Source organism: Lepisosteus platostomus, chromosome 6 (genome assembly GCF_059453375.1).
Source record: "Lepisosteus platostomus isolate fLepPlt1 chromosome 6, fLepPlt1.hap1, whole genome shotgun sequence".
Classification (NCBI taxonomy): domain Eukaryota; kingdom Metazoa; phylum Chordata; class Actinopteri; order Semionotiformes; family Lepisosteidae; genus Lepisosteus; species Lepisosteus platostomus.
Window position 1 is genome coordinate 24,935,878 of NC_142616.1, and position 23,503 is coordinate 24,959,380.

Below are 23,503 nucleotides of genomic sequence, written 5' to 3' on the forward strand. Positions count from 1 at the left end.
CATCTTATCTGCAGAGCTCTCCTGTCTCCTGTCCGACGACGACAGTTCCCTGAAAGGAACAAGAGGAATTGTCATGCTCAGCTACCCCCGAGTGTGCCAGCTTCCTGGGAGATGAATGGGAGTTCAGTGATTTACTCTAAGTGCAGTTTATAAAATAAAAACAGAAAAAAAGGCAGAATGACAACCAGTTTCAATCATGGCAGCAGTACCTCATGTTCATTTTCCCCAAAATGTTTTAAAAAGCTTGATTGCACGCCATGGCCACACATTAGGATCACGTTCTTCTGACGATCCTGCATGTCAGGAAATGTTAAAAAGGAGGAGCCAACTGCATACCCCAGTGAGGCTGGGCAGTTGGACTAGAACATCCATGGAAGACAAGACAAGAAGACAAACCACCTGCACAAAGGTTTTTAAATTGCTGTCCCTTCTGAAGAAAATTATTTACTGATTTCTCCTTGTTACATTTTAAGCTTTTCTCGGTTTGAGTACATGAACTACCTTAACTAATTAACATCTTAATTGAAACCTGTGCCCTTTACTAGGCCAACAATATCAGTGCTCAGTAAAAGCGTATTTCATAGACAAGGTTTTCTAGGCACTGTAAATATGCAGAAATCTCATCACCTCTAGCATCACCAATAAAGGTTTTAAAAATAATCTGTCTACTGACAAATATTTCCTCCTCTTTAAAACACCCCACCTCCATTACCGCATATAAAGAAAGGTAAATCAATCTCCACATCCAAACTCTGATACTACTTTACCATTTGATACTTGTTACACTCGACACTGAAATACATGCAGTGCAGGTGATCTTCTTTTACATCAATGTCACTCCCCCACAACTATCTCATATTACACAGACCCTGTGCCACAGGAAGTCACTGCTACTTTTTAGTGCCCGTTTATAGCGGTGAACAAGCAGCAGTTACTGTGAAATAGAATTGAACTTAATTTACAAATGTAATGCCACTGCTTGGAAGCAGCACCAGGGGGCATAGTATGCTTACTTCAAATGCCAACTGCTCGGCATACCGAGCCGTTGAAAATGAAGTCCAAAGGGGAAAAATTAACCTTTATTATCATCATTAGTAGCAGTAGTTGTAATTATTACAATAATTAATATACTCTTGGCTTATTCACTGTATAATGCAGTTTGTGTGCAAATTATAAAAGGGATGAACGATGAGTCTTTGTTTTGAAAAATGGAACATGATTACATACGATGTTATAACTTAACGTCTGTTGTTAATGTGATAAATTATAGGCGGTAATACTTATGATTATCATACTGTATAAGTATATCATAATATTTATGGAGGTTAACCTAAAGAGTTGTCATAATCACTTCTCTGAGGAAAATTATTCCAGAATAGTGAATAGTAGAATTAATACATGCGTTTCGTATTTTTAGCCACTAGGTGACTCTTGAATCCTGTATAATTCTTTTTCTGGATGTTTTCAATATTTCACATCTGAGATTTACCGCGATAACCGGGAGAATCACATTAATGTCAATACCGAAACAGCGTGAGAATTATGATTTGGAAAACTGCATTGAGGAGATTGAGTAGTTAGATCGAGGTGATAGATGAGGTAGAAACTAACCAATACGGCGTATAACCGGCTGTTGTCATAATTATAGTATATAATCTAATCTGCCTACTGATTTAATCTATTAAAATATAATCATAATGATTTCTGCTATTTACATTAAATTAATTAAAGAGTAAAAGTTATTTCAAAGTATATTTATGTTTATATTAAACATATCAATTAGGGTTGTCTTCTTTACTTACTAACACTTGGGATACAAATATTAATAATAATGGATTCTTAGGATCTCGGTAATCAAATAAAATAAAAGATTAATGTCGTCGTCTACTAGTCAATTCAAGTTTGTTTTCTCTGAAACGAAAAACAAGAAGCCCGAGAGACCCCTAGAAATCCGCGGTTTGCTCTCGCTAGAGAAACTCTAGAAAACAATTATTGGAAGAAATAATTTAATTGCTATTTGGATCTTTAAGACTTTGGATTTCTTCTCAGTATGCAGAAAAGCAAACCCTGGATATTTTTTTAATTGTTTATCTTTGTGGCTACGCACTTATTCAAATTATAAACTTGCCCTCTAGCTAAAAAACAAACTTGTCTGAATTTCAGAATAGCTCTTGTACAAATATAAAACAAACGAATGAAAATAACTTTTAAATGTTATATTATTGAATGAAGGGTACTTAATGTTTTGTTTTAATATGCTATATTTGGAGAAACATTAAAGTGAAGAATAGTACAAATATAACTGTAATTATTGTAATGTAAAATAATATAATGGATTTACACAGAAAAAATGTAATAGATTTTGTAGCAGCCTCAACTAGAAAGACAACTGGAAATCAACTGGAAGACGACGTTCAACTGTTTTCAATCGAAACGCTGTATTTCAGGTTGGCAACACGTTCTCTACTGTATGAAAATGTGCATGGTTGATGTAGCACGCACGTAAACGAACGTGAACCAAACTCTGTAGCATAAAATTATTCTAAAATAAGGTTGATACACAGAAATATTATACTCAGAAGTATTATTAATCAAATTAACATTCGAAAAATGTTTATGTTAGTTAATGTTTACTGATCAATTTTTCTGATATATTTTCTAATATAGCTTATGTATAAAGGCCCATTTACAGAGGTTATGTAACAGCAACTTTTTAAAAATGTGTCATTATATAAGTAAAATAATGAAAAAAATAATACTCTTTAAAGCTTCGAAGAACTCTAATTTTAACCTGTTTTCTCTTTATATTTGCGATTTATCTTTCACAGCCTGTGCGGTAAACTGTGGTTAGCGAAACAAGAATTTAACATTTAGTCATGAAGTTGGAGAGCGTAAAATTAAAAACCATTGAAGGTACTTTATGGAAATTCTGTTTTCTTTACTGTTTGATGTCCCATGGTTCATTTCCTGAATTTTTTCAAACGCCAACATGAGCATATTCCATACTAAAATATTTTTTACATCTCCTTAAAATATTAACAGAGGTAAAACCAGAACTCGGGAGGGCCCTGCGCTTTTTTGAGGTATGGGTCACCTTTCTGTTATAAGATGACAAGTTGTATATTGGTAATTACAGTAAGGAATATTAAAACGAAAGCTCTGTCACGTTCTTTGTGCGCAGAAATTACTGAAATAATTGCCTCAGAATAATTAGAAATACACATGAACGCAATGCAGATGAAAACGTTAACAAAGCTGCTACAACCGCCAATAGATTTCAAAGTAATTTCTTGTAAATGCATACAGTACCGAACACAGACTAAGCATAAAATGCATTACGAGGGTGAACTTTCGAAGTGGTAAATCTGAGAAAAACATTTTCTTTAATTTAAAATATTCATATAAAACGAATTTTAATTTATATAAGCATAATTATATATATATATTATGACACGATTATGTTTCTAGATAAAGATACTGTACCGTGTATGAAGTGAAATGTAGTGAAATGTAGTGAAACAAAATCGTGAAATGCAACATAAAACGATACAAACATCTCCAGCTTTTAGCCTAAACAGAACATTTTGCATGTTTTGTATTAAAATTCAAAATATTTCACATTGGTGAGTTACGTTAGGAAATGAAATAAAGAATTTTTAGAAATTATGACCGGAAATTCCTCGAAATATTGCCACATCTTTTCAAAATATGTCATTACTACCTTTTGGGGCATCACTTTTAAGAAGATACTTCACGTTTTTTTAAATAATGTATCAATCGTTTCAAACAACTTCTGCGTTTCCGCAAATTCGATACATATGATCAACGCGTATAACTGTAGTGATTGTTGGAGTGCACGTTTACAATTAACATAAAATGTGTAAAAGTAAAATTACGTCGAGCCGTGCCTTTTTGTTTTAGAAAAAAAGGGAAAACGTTTCAAAATTCAGATATTAGGGCTACTCTTACTGCTAAGAGATATATGTGCATACACTTGCCATTAAACATCATCCGGCATATTTTTATTCAGATTAATATACTTACTTTGCTTGCGATCATTGGTTACAAAAGTAAATATATCTTTTTTGTCAAATCTTAAAACAATGAATTCTATAGTATGCTGCATCATTAATAGCAGTACAATAAGACCTTCATAGAGTTCTGCTTTGTTCAAGTGACGTGTATGTAAAGTGTCTGAGTCGGTGCGCCAATCACAGTGCACCCTCAGTCAATTTTATCCAATGGGAGATATGAACATGCAGGTGGCAGTGTGGTTATCAGTGCATCCCGCTCTGTTCTGATCTCAGCTTGAGTCAATTTCACAGGAAAGTCGACCCTGATGCTAACTATCAAAAGCACTAAAAACATCATCTGATCTTCTGACTTCCAAGTGGATATTCATTCTGGACAGATGCGACAAAGTGACTGTCTGAAATCAAAGACCGACTTCTTTGATAGCGGCTTCGACCTCAGAAGTTACTTCGCAGCGAAACTTTTAACTCTTGTATCTGAACTCAGAAACTGAAACTGACAACATCTCCAAGACACTGAACTGCAGGGTCTGAAATCAACTTCAAAAGCCCCTCCGGTACAGGTCTTGTAATTGTTTTAAAGCCTGGGGGCTTTTGGTTGTTGATGATCACAAATGTTAGCGGTGGGGCAGATGGATACTAATCGCCAGAGTGCTTTCGTCCTGGGCAGTACACCGCTGGCAGCACTTCATAACATGGCTGAAATGAAGACATCTTTATTCCCTTATGCTTTGCAGAATCCCTCAGGTTTCAAGGCACCTTCGCTAACAAGTTTGAACACTCAGATCCCTTTGGGGACGCCACATGGAATTAGTGATATCTTGGGCAGACCGATAACTACAGCCGGAAATCTCCTTTCTGGACTCCCAAGGATAAATGGACTTGCCACTTCAGCAGGAATGTACTTTAACCCGGCTGCTGTTTCCCGATATCCAAAGCCTCTGACGGAACTCCCGGGGAGAGCTCCAATATTTTGGCCTGGTGTTATGCAGGGATCGCCCTGGAGAGACCCGCGAGTCCCATGTCCGGGTAAGTTTCTTCTATGTGTTGTATATATGCAATTTCTGGTGACTGTGACTTTCAAAGGGGAAATCAACTTTTAATTAAAGCAGAATGCACAGCATGCTAAGAATAAAATTACTGAGCATCTTTTGAAATAAAATGGATAGCTAAAAGAGAAAGCATACATTTAAACATTGGAGGCATTTTTAGATGGAACCGGTTTTTGGAAAAGGGAGACTATCCTTTTTTGGAAGATTTTAAAACGACAGAGATTTTAAAACAAAATAATTTCTTTTATATGAATGGATTTTTGCAAATATGTTTTGAAAAAGCACCATCTTGTATTTGATAGAAAAATAACATTAAAAAGTATAATTCTTCTGTTAGAGAGTTTAGTTAATGTTTTTTCTAAGTTGTCTTTTCTATGGTTACACTGCTGTTAAACCACTCGTGTTTTAAACGTTTTTTCTTTTGTTTTCCTTAACTTTAAGAGTTTTACTGTTAGGTTAAATCAAAGGTGTATGTGTGCCTTCATTTAACAAGTGTATATTAACTCGCCTTTTATATTTATTTTAGCGCAAACTAACATGGTTCTTGATAAAGACGGAAAGAAGAAACATTCTAGACCTACATTTTCAGGACAACAAATTTTTGCATTGGAGAAAACGTTTGAACAGACAAAATACTTGGCAGGACCCGAGAGAGCTCGCTTAGCTTATTCTCTGGGTATGACGGAGAGTCAAGTGAAGGTAAGCATGGATTCATTTTCACCGTGGTTTAACTTTATAAATGTGTAACACATTGAAAAGGATTGAAAGCAAGATAGCCATTCCGTCACCAGTGCGAAGATCGACGTTATAAACCAACTTATGATTTTCAAAATGTTCTGAATTACAAAAAAATATATATTGTTGTTTTTATCAGAATATAAGCGGAAGACTGCACTAGTGGGAATTGGAAAGGAAAATAAAACTTTCCGTTCAGGCATAGCTAAATTTACTGTGTGATATGTGAAGACATAGCCGTAAATGCACATAAAAAAGCTGAACTGCTTTCACAATGAGTGAAAATCTAAGTTTCTATTAAAAAAACGTACAACAATCAGCAACCTAATAATAATAATACTTTATTCGTCTTGATTGTTAATAAACACGTATTTGCAATAGAAACAAATTATTGAAATGAAAGAGGTAGAAGTAACACGTACTGTATGTTCCTTTTTATAGGTTTAACACAGTTTCTTAAATTTCAACAGGTATGGTTTCAAAACAGGAGAACCAAATGGAGGAAGAGACACGCGGCGGAAATGGCATCAGCCAAAAAGAAACACGATTCAGAAACAGAAAAGTTGAAGGAAAGTTCGGACAATGAGGATGATGACGAATATAATAAACCTCTGGACCCAAATTCTGATGACGAAAAAATAACGAGACTGCTGAAAAAACACAAAGCCACGAATTTAGCTCTTATAAGCCCCTGCAGTAACAGTTCGGACACGTTGTGATGACACATTATGTACAAAGACTTTCAAATATTCCAATACGCTTTTAAAGCTGATTTAACCAGGGTATACAATGTTTAAAAACGAGTCGAGAAATGCAACTTGGTGTTGTAAGTGATAAGTGTTGTACAGACGATAATGTATGTGAGATGTATATATTTTTTACTAAGTTATGTACTTAAACAACGGTATACAGAACATGGAATGCAACTTTTTTTTTTGTTCAGGCGTTTTCAAAATCTTCACTTTTTTTGTTTTACAGAATCGTGGCACCTAACAATCAGTTTCATATATATATATAAAATTCCTGTTCTGTATAGGTTTAAATCCATCAATCTGGTATATGTAAAAAGTGCAAATGTTGTTTATTATAATGTAAAAAAAAACTTTAATTTTCCCCACAACAACAGATTTTTACCATTTGAAGGAATTTATGTTTTTACCTCATTAAACAAAATAGAAAAATTGGAAAATTCTTTTATGTTGAAAAAAAGATAATATTATTGATTCCACAAGAGTTGGAAAACACTTTGTATTATCAATAAATTATTTAACAACATTTTGCTTTAAAATATCTTATTTTGATGTTTTATCTGTGTAATTCTTAAGTAATCACCTCTATTTAATAGCAGCACATTACATATATTTTTAATATTCTTATTCAAAAATCTTGTTATACATGGGGTAACCTCTTCGCGTTCGAAATGTATCCGAGGTATTTGGAATCCTTAACATATTGTTACTGTGAGAATGGAATAAGATGAGTTATTTGAATTTATTGTTAGCAATTAACTCTTTCAATTCCTTATGATATATATTAAACCGAAAAGGATTTGTGCAATATGCCTAATGGTTTTACACAAAACTGTAAAAAGGTGGTCATTTTCAATTGTATTTTCAAGTGGTAATTATGAATGGAATCTTTGGGCTTTTCTTGACGTTTCAAAATCAAATTACAGATGCAATAAGATGCAGTTTAATAGAAGAACTTCAATAGGTTTTGTTACGGTAATTCGTCTTCCAATTTTTTACAGACATATATTGAAATGTCTTTTAATAGGTTGAGATTCCCTTTAATTTATTTTCTTCCTTCACGCGGAAACACCCACAAGTTCAATCCTAACGGTTGAAACCACCCGCACAACCTATTAATAATTATAATTCCTATATTTTAGAAGCAGAAATTGCAGAGGTCGTTAGAACTCCAATCAAATGCAGCTCGAAAAAAGGACGTCCAAAAATAGAGAAATGATTAAATTACTGTTCCATTAGGTTGTGGCGTTAAGATTAAATCACACATATAAATCCATGTATATCGATTTTAAGTAATATGCATGTCTTAGAAAGATATCCGCCTCCCTTTATAAATTATTTAATAATAATATTCTGGTGTAACGCGTTTACTCTTTTTCTGATGCAAGGCTCCTCGGAAGGATTGTATGCTCTCAAATCGAATTTAAAAATATATATTTTTTTCTTCATTTTCTTCGTTTAGACACTCAATGCTTAAAAGCAACAGTTAAATACCCGAAAACCATTTGCACGCATTTCCCAAATTCAGCAAAGATCTCCCTTGAACACCCAACCAGAAAAGGTGCCTTTGAAATATTTTTTCTTTAAAAAAAGACATCATTCGAAAAGTGAAAAAAAAAACAGTCTATATAAAACACTACGCAATTAAAAATCGTGTTGACCGATAATATAATTTAATCATTTCCACATTTTAATGTTTTACCTTTTGTAACTTACTAGGATTTGGAAAATAGTATAGTTGAATGTGTTGTCTACAGTTACTATTCTCATGCTCCTCATAATCTAGACAAAACGCCTCATGTAAAAACTATTTTTAACGTTTTAAGAACACTGGTGAAATTTCTAGATTTACAAGCATCCTGCAATTCTGTCTCGTTAACATTATGATGTTTTTTTTTATTCAAACGGTCTAGAAAACAAGTGAACGAAACCGCGACGTTTCTAAGGTTGCTCCAACTTCTTTTTTCAGTTCTGATCACGTATTCAGTTCTGTATTTAAAAATTATGTTTACTGAACAATACTGACGAGAGTAATCAGATTTTTAATTTAAGAGAGATATATAACGTGTGAGCGCAATAAACGTATCCCACGGTATAGCGCTTTTTTCCCACTTAAGTGTTTTCTAAGTAGGTTGTGTGTTTTACAGTTTAAAACCCAGTGCAGCCAGAATGGTGAACTTTCGAATGTTATTACTTTAAAGCAGTCATCATCAACTCTGTAGACTAACTGAGACTTTTTTAAATTACTGGTGCAGACATACAGTATATAAAAAATACACATACCTGTAGACGAACTAAAAAAAAACGACAAACACCATTTTATGTCTACTGGTTTTATTGCTTCAGACTCAAAGAACCTACTCTAGAGGCCATATAGTCCAAGGGGTAGAATCTCTATTTGCTTGAAGAGAAAAAGTGAATATATTGAAACATTGGTACATTGTTACACGGGACCTGCAGAAACTTTACAAGCAGTTTTGTCTAAAAACCCAAATCACACTTTTAAGGCAACATACATTTTGGCAGCTGACACAAAATCATTTCCCACTCGTAGTGATTTATATTAAAAAAATTAAGCATCAATCTAATGCCATCACAAAATCTGTGAACTCTGTAGTGTACTAAATTAAATCAATGAAAGAAACATTTGTGTTTCATCAACAGACTCTCTAATCACTTTTTAATGTTGTAAAATGCAATGATAGAAAATTATTTGCAACACAGCACTAAAGGTTGTAAACAGCTACATACAAAAATCAAAATGCATTTTCTTCCTTATTTTTCTCTGGCCTTTGAATATATACAACTTATAATTAAGCCAAATTTTACTTACAGTTGGACTAAACTAAGTTATGATGTCTCCCACAATATTATTTTTCTTCAGTATACAATACTTGGCACCATTATGCAGTAACAAAAATAGACAAAAACAGTTTACAAAATTTTTTAAAGATACCCAAGCCTATCTAAAAACTTCACATTCAGAAACATAATATTATTACATAGAAATAAGTTAGAATAAGAATAACAAAGTGTGAACGCTATATATGATAAACAATATCTTATATACTTGTATTATCCATGGAAATGGTAAATATCCTTTGATATAGAGATCAGGTTTGTTGAATATTTTAAAATCACTAGGTTTAAAGATACTATCAGCTGATGACACACCCAAGCAGTCGTATTGGAAGGTATACTTATTTAAGCATACAATTTTGGTAAGATTTATAAATTAGTTTTAAAAAGTATATAAAATGAGAAGCAGCTGATCTGTGATTCAAAACCATAAACATGGCAGTGTGTAGTATGCACATTAATCAGTAAAGAAAAAAAAAACTATGAAATCAAAATACCTATCTATTCTAACACAGGGACCACAAACCTTGGTCAGTAAAGAAAACTCCACTAAAACCATCAATACCTCTACTTCAATACAATCCAATGTACAAACAACCTTACTAATATAGATATACAATTTTTGCATTGCACTTTAATACATCCTACATGTGGAAATAGCTTCTTCTATATGTAGAGGCATATCTAAAAAGTTGTAAATATGGTATCTAAAATACGTAGTATTTCTGATATCTATTAGAGTTTTGGCAACAAAGCTGTGACACATTAAAAATATTCCACATTTCAGTTCTGTCAGAGAAACATACAAGACAGTGAGGTATGTGAGGCTTTTCTTGAGCAGAGTCCAGATGTTGAAGCATTGTGTACGATCAACAATCTAAATGTGGCACTGAAAACTCCATTCATTAGTACAGCTGTACAGTTTGTACGTAGTTGTGTGTTTTCTTCTACTGGTGTTTCCTTTTTTCTAATGTCTAACTTCCTAACTTCTCAGAGGGTTGCTTCTCGTAAAATCTTCTCTCCCCATTGGCACCGCTTCCCTGTTCATTAAAAAAAATGCACACATTGAACAGAACAAAAGAGACTCTGTAACTTCTCAAGTGAGTCATCTATAAATATATATTAAATAATAATAAAAAATATTTACCACAACATCACTGCACGACACAACACTTGTGCTTATTTGCATTAGGTTTACCTGCCCCTGCAGCTATTCGAAAGGACAAGAAGACAGGCTGTGCAGTAGAGGGAAAAAATAAAACAGTGTTAATATCTGTATATAGAAGACAAGGACTATAAATGTACATTGTTGATTCGAATAATTATTATGCACCATTTCTGTGCAAAGCACTTCACAAAGAACCTTCACAACTTTGAGAGGCTAACATTTTAAAATAAAGCTAAGTGTAGTGATTAACAATAAATCCAGGACATTATTACTTAGTAGGTGTGATAATAACTCATTGATCAAACATGTTTATGTTAAAACTGTTCATGATATAAACCAAAAGTTAAAACTAAATTTAAGAAAAGAAAAAAAAACTGAGAAAAATGTGAAAAGAAAACAAGTTTCAACAACTGAACGTCTCTGAATTTTATACAGGTTATCTTCCAGATGGTTTAAGTGTTTCTGGGCTTTGTAGTGTTTGTAGTTGTGCTGTGCATGCTTTAGACAGACGCTAGAACTCCTAAACTGGAGTGCGATTAAAAATACTTGGCATGAACACATTAGCAAATGGTAGTTGTTTTTTGGTACTGTGATCCTATCCAAGGGGGTTAAAATAAAGAAGTACTCTTAAATAAAGTATTAGATATTCAGCACTATTAGATTCCTAAATTCCAGAATACCTTGGTATTTAAATCTAGAAAAAGACTTGTTGAAGTAAAAACAAAATTTGGCCCGAAGCACAGCACAATTTTATTTTTATTCATGTTATTCTTGCACAATGTTCATGTGTTTTCCTGCTTGGTTTACCATATTAAATGATGAAAAGTAAATGTTTTGGACCTTTTTAGCTATTATAGAAAATCGCTAAAGTACATTTTCAAACCATTTTTATTACATCTTCTTGTGTCTAATTGGAAGTGTTCTGCAGTGTGACTTAATTTTATCCAGTATCGAATAAACACAACGTGTTTACTCATAAATAGAACCATGTAAGTGACAGGTGCTGTAGCATCACTATTAAGAAAAGTTTAATTGTTTAAAAACAAAGAAAACTGGTTTTGAAATAAAAAAGAAATTTGTGTGGGTTTAATTACAAGACGGCATTTCAGAACAGTGTACGTGACAAAAGGTGTTGATTTTACCTTGTGGTCTCCCATACATACGTTGGGGCCAATATTATCATAAATCACAGCTTTCTCATCATTTTCTGGCTGCAAACAAAACAAAAAACATAAAATAAATCTCTATCTTAAAAGGTTGGTTAATTCAGTGATACCATGATAACAAAAATAACAGATAGTAGTAAAAATAATAAAAAGATAATAAACAGAAATAAGGACCTGGTTTTAAAACAAGCAGTTGGGATGGACTGGAAACTTTGCTTAGATGGTGAAGAAACCTTGGAAAAAGTTTCAGTTTTTCCTGTATTATTTACAGCTTTAAGAAATCAGAAACAGAGACCAAACAAAGGTATGATTTCATTGTCATAAACATAATAAAAAGCCAACTAATTAATTCTGTTTGTCTAGAAAATATTTTGGTGACATGCAACATATTTTTGACAGTATATAAACATTATTACACATTAACCTTAAAGAAACACAATTCAACTAAAAACCTAAAAACTGCCGGTGAACAAAATATACATTTTTGAACATTAAAAAATATGCTATATTTGAGATTATTAAATTTAACACACAATGACATGCAAAATGATGTGAAGAGTCTTAGGGCCTAGAAAATAAATCACATGTTCTGGTTGAACTAAAGAGTTTTTAAATATCCTTTAGATAAAAGTCTCCAAGCTGCATCCAATCATGTATGACTAGGTGAGGTGTGCTGCCATTTAAAGAAGGAAGAAAATGAACTATAAACTTAAATTTAAATTAACTTCAAACCAATAAGGAAGGCGAAGGTCACAACTACAGCAGTGTGCCAATGCCTGCATTGAAATATAAATATTACCTTTTGTACTGTATGCATCAGCACTTTCCAATATATTTTGAGATCATCATGCCACTGCTTTCGGAAACTGGGATACATTCATCAAACAGGACTTGATAATTTACAAAGGCAGCATAAAATTGTGGATTTTCGGGCTGCATAATCTTTAGACAGATAAACAAATTACAGCAGCGCGCAAGCAGAAACAAGCCTACACTTCGCTGAGCATTCATTACCGCATGCTCTCAGCTGGCGATGCGATGCCCTAGCAGTGGGCAACCTTTGGTGTGTTAGGGCTCAGAAAGCAGAAAATAACATGATGGCGAGTTAACGGACCATGCCATGATAGATGATGCTGTATGAAGGCTGTTTACAGCCCCATGTCTCTACAATCTGTAACGCCTAGTGTGTGGCACTCAATGCGGCGTGAGCTAATTTGTGGAGATTCACACATTAGGGCTTTATACTTCTGCAGGGCTCAATATTACAAGCAATTAACCACTGCTTTAAAGCCAGACTATAGATTTAAGTGATATGCGGAGTTAAGTGATATGTGTGTAATGCCATTTTTAATTCTGGATTGCTATTTTCTATCTAAACCTTGTTGGCTGTCAAGGCTTCTTTTCTGAGCTAAATTACTGCTGTTTACATTTTCTGAACAATCATACAAAGAAGTAGAATGACAGATGCATTTGCATTCATTGTCTGGATCTAAAGATGCAATTTTACCTTAACTAAAACTACAAACCAGAATACTGATTACAAATTAATATAATGCAATCTTGTACTAAGCTATTAATTTTAACAGCTTTTTAAAATTGCTGTTGCACAACTTAGAAAATATAAAGTTAACTTTTACAATAATACAATCAGCCCTTTTTTAACTGATGTAACCTGTTTCTTTGCAGTTTTCCATGATTGTTTTACTTACCAATACAAAACAAATATATACCTTCACAAATTGTGAGTTCGTTAGGACGTTGTTCCTAGGTACAAAAAATGACCTGAAATCTCTTTTTAATCATTGTAAATACAATAACTGTCAGTCATGTAAAGCAGGCTTTAAGGTAATTTAATTCTTGGAAAATTATTCTTTATTAACCTACTAGAAAAAGAAGTGTAAAACTACTATCAAGTTCCTAATTATCTAACAGTCATTGCATTACAGCAAAACATAAATGAATGATTCAAATTATATATCTTTTTCTAACCTTAACATCTCTCTCACATTAAGTATTCCATAATGTTTTTTTGATGAAACTCGGATGGATCCTTTGGATTTACGGAGAATAAATTTACTAAAGAAGCACTTTATATTTTAGGAGTCAAGCATTTTATTCTGAATCATCCCCACAAGCTCCTGAGAAAGACTTATTTAAAATATTCAAAATATACACGTGTACATAGAAGATAGTTTAGTTTACACCACAAACAACAAAGATGAGGTGTATACCTCTCAGCTATATTAATGAGTCTGTTGCTGAATCCAAAGTCCTCAAGTGTAAGGCTGGCAGTCAGGAAAGAGCTACATATATAGGTGTGGAATTCTGACTTTACTTCAAACATTCGGGAAATTCATTTCCATCCGGGAAACTGGAAGTATTACACTAATTACTTTCATCATGGAGCAATCCATGTTCTCTGTTTTGTAAAGACAACTGAATGTATCCTAGATACTTTTCTTCATATCACTTTAATTCACTGTTATTTTTTAATTAGTTCAAATTTCTATGGATTATTTTCCAATTTCCAGATTATCCTCTGAAATTTAATAATCCAGTACTCCAGGGCAGTGAAAGTTACAAACAAAGGCTATTAATCATGTTATAATCAATCAAATCAAATGCTATAATGGTTTAAGGAAGTGAACATATTTTCTTTTGACTTTTGTTAATAAGATATAGCATTTTATTCCAAGTGACTGCTTATATAACATACAAGAAATTTTACCAGAAATGTAGACAAACCTGTATTTGTTAGGACCATATTAAAGAAAAAAACAGTAAATTGAGTTTTCATGTACCTAAAGGAACTGAAGGGTCTCCAAAAAACACTATATATCATCCCAGGCAATAATCTAACATCTGAATTCATGGATTCTAGAGGAACCCACCTAAATTGAACTTTATGTTAATTTACACTAAAAACAATTTACTACTACTATGACTACTAGAAACTCTTAATGAATATATATTAAGCCCATTCAAATTAGGCCTGTAAATAGTATTTATTTAAAAAAACAGATTGATCATAGCAATTAATGCTACATTTTATTTTAAAAACAGTCTGTTCGCACATTACTGTTTAAGAATAATACAAATGGCCGACTTCGCACGCACAAAAGATCTATATGATGATAAAGCAATTTAGAAGTGGGAATTCTACGATTTTCTGTTCAAAATCAGTACAGTAGCTCTGCATATAATATTGAAAGCTCTACTTACTTTTGAAATAAGTTCCTTTGCAGAAGAGGAAAGTAAGATCCGATCGCACCATGCGGGGCATCTGGTATTCATGTACTGCTTTCCTTGACTGCTATCTTCACTATATGGGTAACTGATAAAAAGAGATTGTATTATCATTAATAAAAAGATGAAAACTGGCTCTCAGCTTTTAAAATCATGAATGTTTCTACTGACTTAAAATTGTTTTGTTAATTTAGTGAGGGAATGTTTTAGACTTTCTTCCACTGTTGACCTATCTGGAAAATCTTCCTTATTCAGCAAGTAAGTGTTGCCAACATTTTCCCTTTAGAAAATAAATATGCGGTTAAGAGCTATAAGCATAAAAATGACAGATATCCATATTTCAGAAAAGAAGGTACCAAGAAGGACACCACATCTAATTGAAATATTACATTTTTACATGCTCATTTCAAATAGCTAATTGAGAGAAGGGTTTGGAGACGAACGAGGTGCAAGCTGATAAAAAGCTGTGCAAGGGAAACAATAATTAGGTTTCAGCTAGAGGCAACAGAAATTAGACATTTTTACAGAGAGAAATTCAAATTATACAAGGCATCTACAGAAAAAAAATGTGTGAATACATCTGCGTTTTTGATTCTGATGCATTTTGATATATTTTATTTTTCTGGCACTGCAAAAACTTTTGAAAAAGTCTTGACTGAATTTTCTCAACTGTATACATTTTCACATTACCTCTGAAAGAAGTTACACCAAAGAAAAAACACCTACGGGTCACACAGGAAAAACAAAAACTTATTTACCACACATCACGACGTTATACAAGAAATCCACGCAAGGCAGTTCTGTCGAATGAGTTTACAAGATACACTGCCATCAAAAAGAGATTAAGTATGGCGAACATCCAAGAAAAATTGCATTGGAAACTAGTGGAACAATCCAATGATTTAAGTACTCTTTACACCTCATCAAACTGGAGAAGATTTACATTATGAGTATTCAATTTGTTACTTCAGTGCCACTGTAAAGTGTATTGTATATCAGCATATTTCTGACATTTTTATTTTATAAAAATTGCCTTCCACTGCAAAGTGAATGCTAAATTCTCAACAAATTAAATATATTTTTAAAACAATGTAAGTGGCATATAATAATGGCCTACTCTCTTTCCCATACCCACTAGAACTTGCTATAGCTAAGTAGATTTGTCTGCAGATGCTTGTAGGATCCCTTGATTTTTAGTTAAAGCAAAATGACAGAATACATGCAAGATATTTTGAAACACCTCCTCACACATATTTGAAGAGCAAACATGTTTAATTTATACTAGGTCTTTTGTGTTGTCCCTTTGATTGCCCAGGATTAAGTCAGATGGCCAAGTTTGTCAGAAGAGGCTAACCTTGTTTGGCTTTACCTGTCTAAACATTCATCCCCTTCAGTGACAGGTTGCTAAAACACAAACACGTTCACATTAGCTTTCTCAGCGCAATCCAGCCATGATAGGAGTCTCATTTTCAGCAAATCAGCAGGGTAAACATGGGCCCTGCAAACAGCACTTGTTAAAGAGTACAATGTGCTAAACAGCTGCTACTTGCAAATGTTACAGTCATGCCATGGCGACCACGTTAACAGTGGGGTCAAGGGTCTTAATAAGAAAAGGTGAAAAGGATGTTTTTTGCAGGAGCAGTAAGGGGTTCTCTATCAGGCCTATATGCAGCACACAGTAAAGTAGGTAAACATAACCTAAGCTACAGCTTCACAAAGCCAACACAACAATTAGCCATAATGGCATTTTAAACATACCTTCTATTACGCAAAAAGGATGAAAATTGTTCCAGATATGAAAAAAGAGCAAGAATTTAGTACAAATAGGTGACAGAAGAGAAAGGAGGGACATTGTACAGAGGAAGAAGCAAATGAAGACATATACCTCTATGACACAGTTATCTGAAAGTCATGAAGGGTTAACCCTTGGTAAACATAACCATTTCTTCTACATTTATATTTCTGATCACGTGTTACCAATGTGAACCAACCAAAAATTTTCTTTCAAAACATTGCTAAATATCTCATTTGAAAATGAATGCATTTAAATTTACTTTTCTTTCACTGTTAGGTAATAAATACAAAGATATAAACATGTTTTAATTGTAATCTAAAGAACAGAAAAACAACTACAGAGGACACACTACAGTAATAAAATGGCCTTTTATAACAGAAAATGTCATAGGAAATGGAATACAGCTGAAATCTGAAGGAAATTCGTAACCAAAGTAGTGTAAATACAGTGATTCTTCATAAAAATAACAAAAACCTTTTTTAAAAAGAGCAAAAAAGCAGAAATCACATACTGAATTACACTTTATAGTGCCATTCAGGTTTGGACTCCTCATAAGTCAACACTCAAGAACAGTGCCTTAAACACTTCCCCAATTCATTTCCATTCAGCCTTGCCTAAGGGCAGAACACAAAATGGATGTGCTGGTAGGCAGGTTTTCCCTCACGACAACTGTAGATTACATGACAGGCTAATGCAATGACAAACAATAGAGTGCCACTTTCAACAGAATGATTAATACTGCAGATAGCAGTGCTTACAAACTTATCACAGAACAAACTTTGTAGGTGGGTGTGAATGCTGAAACTCGTCAGCTCCTATCTTGCCCATATTACCAGCAACAAGAGTAATTATAATAATTAATGGGGAGAGGTGATAAACTTAACAATTACCCACCTGTGTCTTGGAGCCATGTGTTTCTCAAACTCCCCATTCATTAGCTTACACTTCTATCTTTTGCCCTGTCAATTAGGAACATTGTAGTTGCTGTTCAGTCACATGTCAGGGGTGATATGATAATGGCCACAGTGACCAGGTTTGGTTTGGCAAAACCTGCCGGATTACATTGTGCTTTATTTTGTTGGCAACTGTTGCTGCTGAGAGATGATTCAATACAAGAGCAAGAGGAATCACACTAAGATCAGAATAAATCTGAATAAAGAGACTGATAATTGATATACAGCTTTTTTTATGCTGAACTGCTAACACTAAATACTAAGTCATATTCCTCTTTTCCTTCTTAAATGTAATATTTAATTAAAACTTTTCAGAATTGATCTGTGTGAGGCCAGATAGAAGTGGGGGTTCAGAAAACAATCTTCTGAATTAATTAATACAATTTCATGTTTCCCATTGTCTTGAGTTTAAAACATGGTGGAAAGACTCAGTTTAAATCTTGTGCTCATTTCCAGTGGTCAGGCAGAATACTGTCATATTTGCAAACCATTTTGTGTTTAAATTTAAAACTGTCAGATTTACATCTGCTCTCCAATAAACATCTGCTTTATGAGTGTTAGTCTTTAACACCTTGCTGCTCACATAAATCTGCCAAAACGCTAACTAAGAATATAATTCTCAAAGAAAGATTAATGAATAATGAAATGCTTTAAAAGCATGTTTTATTCTTCAATAACACTAGGGATTGTGCTCTCTTTTAAATCTTACTCTGCACCTCTTAAACAAAGATTCCCATTACAGAGAGATGTGACAGAAGAATATACAACTACAACAAAATAGATGACTGTAAGTATGCCAGTGCCTGTAGTATTATTTTAGAATTGCAGTCAGTATAATGCAATATTAAAATTTATAGCCAGTAGTTAAAGAACAACTTCCAATGTGGAAAACAAACGCATTGCTTATTTTCTTTAAACAATCAGAAACAACACTGCATTTTTTACAGAAAATCAAACTCATCCTTACACAACTTTGGGACAGACCTATTTAAATAAAGCTATAATTCCAATTAAAGTCTTCTTTGTCTGTTCTGCACAAATGATTTAAACATACAAAAAACATAAAAACATTATTTTTCTTTTCAGACAGATGGTACAGTTATAAAGTGCAACATTTTCTCAAGATTTATTCAGCAATTCATTATGGTGGTATTATATACAAGACCTGTGTAAAGGAACTTCATACTGTTTTTAACTTAATAAGAGGGTTTCAAGTAAACAGTTAGTTGTGGTTAATTACTGCTGTATTTACTGGAGTGGAGTCTTAATTGACATTAAGAGGAAAAAATGCCAGCGCTACCTCAAATTACCCCTCTGCTAAAACACATAAAAGGCCAACAACCACCAATGAATCAGTGACCCATGGCAATCCAAGATTTTATTTCACATTTTGAGTTCATTTTGAGTTCATATGAACTTATATTTATATTTCACAGGAAGATTCATAGATCTATAACATTTTAACTAACATCCACAAGAGGTCACTATATAAAATTATGCATCCTGGGGTCAGACAACCAGATCCTGGGAAATCCTGGGTACAAATGACAAAAGTCAATGTCAACACAGTGAATACGAGTTTTAAACCAACGTATGTCTAGTTTGCAATAGAAATGTATTGTTCTCCTGGATTTCTTTCTTTAGTGCTGTTGCTTTTCCCACGAGGAAAGTTACTCTCTACCGCATCCTCATAGACTTGCTGAGTTTTGAAGATGTATGCTAACTTGCCAAAGTTGGTCTCAGCTTGGTCTCAGCTTCCTATTAAACACCAAACGGTGAAGAGACAACTGTATATCTCCGCTCGGCTCTCTCCAGAGCCGTCTAGACTTGGCAAACAGAGCGACGGGGGAGATGCCATCCATTTTATTAGTGTAGCTCCATCACTACACTGCTCTAACTGCAAGATGATGCAGTACACACAGGCAGCATTTACCGTAATCAGCTTCAAATGGTATTCTAAATAACATTATTAGAAGCAGAATGAATAGGACTCTTGCTTCTGCCCTTCTCATTGTTCTTTAATTTCCCCAGTACTGGTTTTCATATTACATTTCGGAATCGATTTTGCTCAAGAACCTGAGATAATAGCAGTACTAAAAGCCCTTTCTTTAAATAAATCAAGTATATGAATAACAATTCCTTTTTTAGACAAAAACTATTTTTCAACCCCACATGCTGTTTTTACGGCTATGCTATTTACCAGATAACATCACAATTTGCCCCACCTTTCATTCGGAAATGATGCATTTTGGACTTTCCTATTTTAACTTCTATTACCATATGGGAGAAAAAGCAAATGTCTTACATTCTTTAAAAGTAATTTGACTAATTATCAAAGCAATGATTTTCAATTATTTTCCAATGTAAACTTCAGATAGCAGAGAAATTACAAAAAGAAATGATGCCATGGCGTTCCTACTAAAAGATCCAAAGGATAATCTAAATCCAGTTTAAGAATGGATTAAGTCAAATGCATCATAATACCAAAAGAAACTGGCTGTAAAAGAAAGAATCCTAACCAGCAACAAACATACTTAAATTACATGAACTTTATTTATGAAAATCTAGACCTTAAGAACATAAGAAAAGTTATCAACAAGAGAGGGTTATTTGGTCCATCTAACTCATTTGGTAGTTACTAGCAAAGTGATCTAAGGATCTATTGTTTTAAAGAAACCAGGGTATTGGCTTCAACAGCATAGATGGGTAGTGAGATGTCTCAATATACAGTACACACCTGCTGTATATGAGTCAGTTTATACTGTATGCACTATATTTACATGCTCATTATATTCTTTCACCTTCAAAGGAGACCATTCTTTAATGAGCTACACACCCAGCTAAGTTTGATGCGTGCTTCTTTCAAGTGATACAAAGTCAAGAATGATCCCCTGAGAATTCATTCTGTTTTTAGATAGTACTCCTGATTTAAACTGCTATAGTTCGCTGTTTCTGTACCCAACAAACAAATTGGAAGTGCATTTCAGTGGAAAGCCTGCAGTCTATCACAGGCATGCCACGGCCTCTGGCTGCCTGGCTCCAGGAACACCACTAACATGGGAAAGCCAAATTCAACACCAAGGTGTGCAGTGTTCACACTTGTCACAATGGACTCTGACTGATGACTTCTTGAGGGCAAACGATGTGAATTTACACCTTGTATCACATTCTTCAAATGCAAACACCATCAATGACAATGTATCCCACCTCCCTACCTCCCAGTTCCAGTGTTCTTGCTTCCATTGCCAAGCTGGGCAAAGAAGATCCTGATCTGTTAACACAGAAAACTGCCCCTTTCCCATCATAATGGCTTTTTCCAGAGTCTTAGCTGCTAAATTATTTTTCTTATACCCACCAGTTTGGAATAACCAATGCAAACATTATACAACATTGCAACATTGCCATTAGAATTTTAAAGACATTCCCTGACAGGACTCAGAGATCCAGATAAAATCCGGGACTTCCATACAGAACAGTGCCTTTTCTGACCTGGCTATTTGCCTTATACAGTAAGTCAGGATCTTCATCACAGATCCCGGCTTGCAACTACGAACCCCCATTACCACACACAGAGAAGAATGGGGAAGTATAGGCAGACTCCACTGAATAACAGACAGCACAACCCTGTATGAGAGGTTCAGCAATGGCTGAAGAAGTGGAATGTCTTTCATTAACAGCATACCTGAAAGCACCCAGGACTCAACAAGGAGTTTCTGTGTAGGTGGGAGCCGAGAGGACCCTGGCTGACTATTATTCTCTGTGATACAGCGATAGCTAACTGTGTGCCACCAATTCTCATATCCCAGTCACAGTCGGCTAGTGACACGACCGAGGATCGAACCCAGATGATACCCACAACCTGCACTAAGTGTAATCTAAAGTGTAAAGTGTATTTTAATGTAATCTAAATGACACTTTCAAATCTTCAATATCCTTATCCTTAATATTACTTATGACTTGGGAAAAATCTTAAAATCTAGTGTTCCCATTGTTTCAGTTTTTCAACAGTGTAGTTGAAATAATTACTTTATTCAATGTTAAAGTACCTTAGAATTTATCTGAAACAAAATATCTGCACAAAAATATATCAGTCCAGATTTGCTTGATCCTATTAACCCTCAAATCAGACAGAATTTGTCTGTTTTGTAATGGTCAAAGAACTATACTATCTGTGAACGACAATCCATAGTGCAAAAGTACATGTATTGAATATGCTAAGGTGATGCCATTTCGTTAAATGATTAATTATAAAAGGACAATAAATCCAACTGATGTCACTTATGCAAAGTAATGCAAATAGGACCCGTGATTAAGACATCTAGTCATTTAAAACACAGTGCACCTGCCAAAACCTTGACCTACGACACCTGCTCAGTTTATCAAGTAATTATTGTTTGATTACAGCATTTCATTATCTTTACTGATTGAGTAAGTCCCAGCACTAAAGGTCAACTGACATTATCGCACAAACAACAAAATACATTTCATGTAATAATAGTATGCTTTCCTGTTTGAACGAGGTAATTGCAAATTGATTTGTTTGACTTAAAATTATAGTGTCTCCAACATATTTTCCACTGTATTTAAAATGCTAAGGTCATCCAGAAACATACTGCACTTAATTTCCAGTATCTGAGATTTAGCTATTGTATACATTAGTAGTGCAACGTAGTTCAAACCCTGTCCAGGTCAGCAGACAGTGGGTTGTTTCAGCATTAGAGTTGATTACTGCTGATTCTCTCTTGTTATAGGTGTAATAGGTGAAAGAGCAATTAAAATAGTGGTGGAGAAACTGTGAAGAACTTTGCACCAAATGTTTCCACTAAGCACATCTAATGTAAACCCTAGCAAAAACCATTAGTTAATGTTACAAAGTATTAGTCAAGCTGGAAAATGCGCAACATTTTTTTCACGTGTAGTACAATCAAGGTCAAATGTTTCAGCTGTGCTGGGTGGAATGTCTAGTCATCGTGGCTCTTTGTAGTGACTGACTCTCCTCTACAGTGCCTCAAGCCATTGATACAGGCCCTGCAATGGTGTCTTTTCATAATATATAAGGACAGAAACCATTTGATTAAAAGAAATTAACTTACGAATCTTCAGATTCAACTTAATTTTTTACTAAAGTATAATCACTGTAACACCATTTTAAAAACTCTTTGGGTAATGATTTTCTCTTTTCCCTGATGGGTTTATAAGTCAAGGTTTTTCAAAAGAAAGCCAAAGCAAAGAGAAGGCATATTGTAAACACTTGTATTGGGCACATCATTCTGGGTGTCTAGCTACATCCCTTTTACCAGTAAAATGCTTTGAGTGGAGTGTCCAGAAAAGCGCTATATAAGCGAAACAATTATTATTATTACTTCCTATAAAGCACCTGAGCAAAATTATATATATGCAATATTTTTAACATGCAGTAATATTCTAGATAAACATAAATTGTGATTCCTTCAGATGGGCTTTCTAACATTAAGCTCACACACATTTCAATCACAACACATTTTAAAGCCAGTAAAAATATTTTTTGTATAATTTCTGAAAGGAAGCACCCCGATTTGAAGATTACATTAAAATATACATTTACCTGGGAGGGAAGGAGATCTCAAGCTCATGCAGCCGATCTTTAAACACAGACAGCTCTTTGTCAAACTCTAACAGCTGAAAAGAGATAAAAAGTTAGAGGTGATAAAGAGTTATTTTAATCACAGCAGAGATCATCCTAAGGAGAATAAAGTTTATAGAGAGTGCT

General features: G+C 34.0%; 2 protein-coding genes across 3 annotated transcripts in view; one reads left to right on the top strand and one right to left on the bottom strand.

Moving 5' to 3' along the window:
- The first annotated feature begins 4,281 nt into the window (after nucleotides 1-4,281).
- On the top strand, nucleotides 4,282-7,106 carry nkx6-2 (NK6 homeobox 2). The gene is made up of 3 exons (XM_088635020.1): nucleotides 4,282-5,060; nucleotides 5,610-5,782; nucleotides 6,289-7,106. Exons 1-3 carry the CDS (start codon nucleotides 4,646-4,648, stop codon nucleotides 6,535-6,537), a joined length of 837 nt encoding a protein of 278 aa, XP_088491146.1. The 5' UTR covers nucleotides 4,282-4,645; the 3' UTR covers nucleotides 6,538-7,106.
- A 1,778-nt stretch (nucleotides 7,107-8,884) lies between these two features.
- inpp5a (inositol polyphosphate-5-phosphatase A) overlaps nucleotides 8,885-23,503 on the bottom strand; it is a 145,729-nt gene continuing 131,110 nt past the window's right edge. The window contains exons 12-16 of one of the 2 annotated variants that reach the window (XM_088635021.1): nucleotides 23,339-23,412; nucleotides 14,983-15,094; nucleotides 11,737-11,805; nucleotides 10,625-10,661; nucleotides 8,885-10,466 (exon numbers count right to left, since the gene is read on the bottom strand). In XM_088635021.1, coding sequence (XP_088491147.1) covers nucleotides 10,417-10,466; nucleotides 10,625-10,661; nucleotides 11,737-11,805; nucleotides 14,983-15,094; nucleotides 23,339-23,412 — 342 coding nt within the window. In that variant the 3' untranslated portion in view covers nucleotides 8,885-10,416. Of the gene's footprint in view, nucleotides 10,467-10,573; nucleotides 10,662-11,736; nucleotides 11,806-14,982; nucleotides 15,095-23,338; nucleotides 23,413-23,503 lie in introns of both variants that reach the window. The other variant, XM_088635022.1, reaches the window with a different exon arrangement.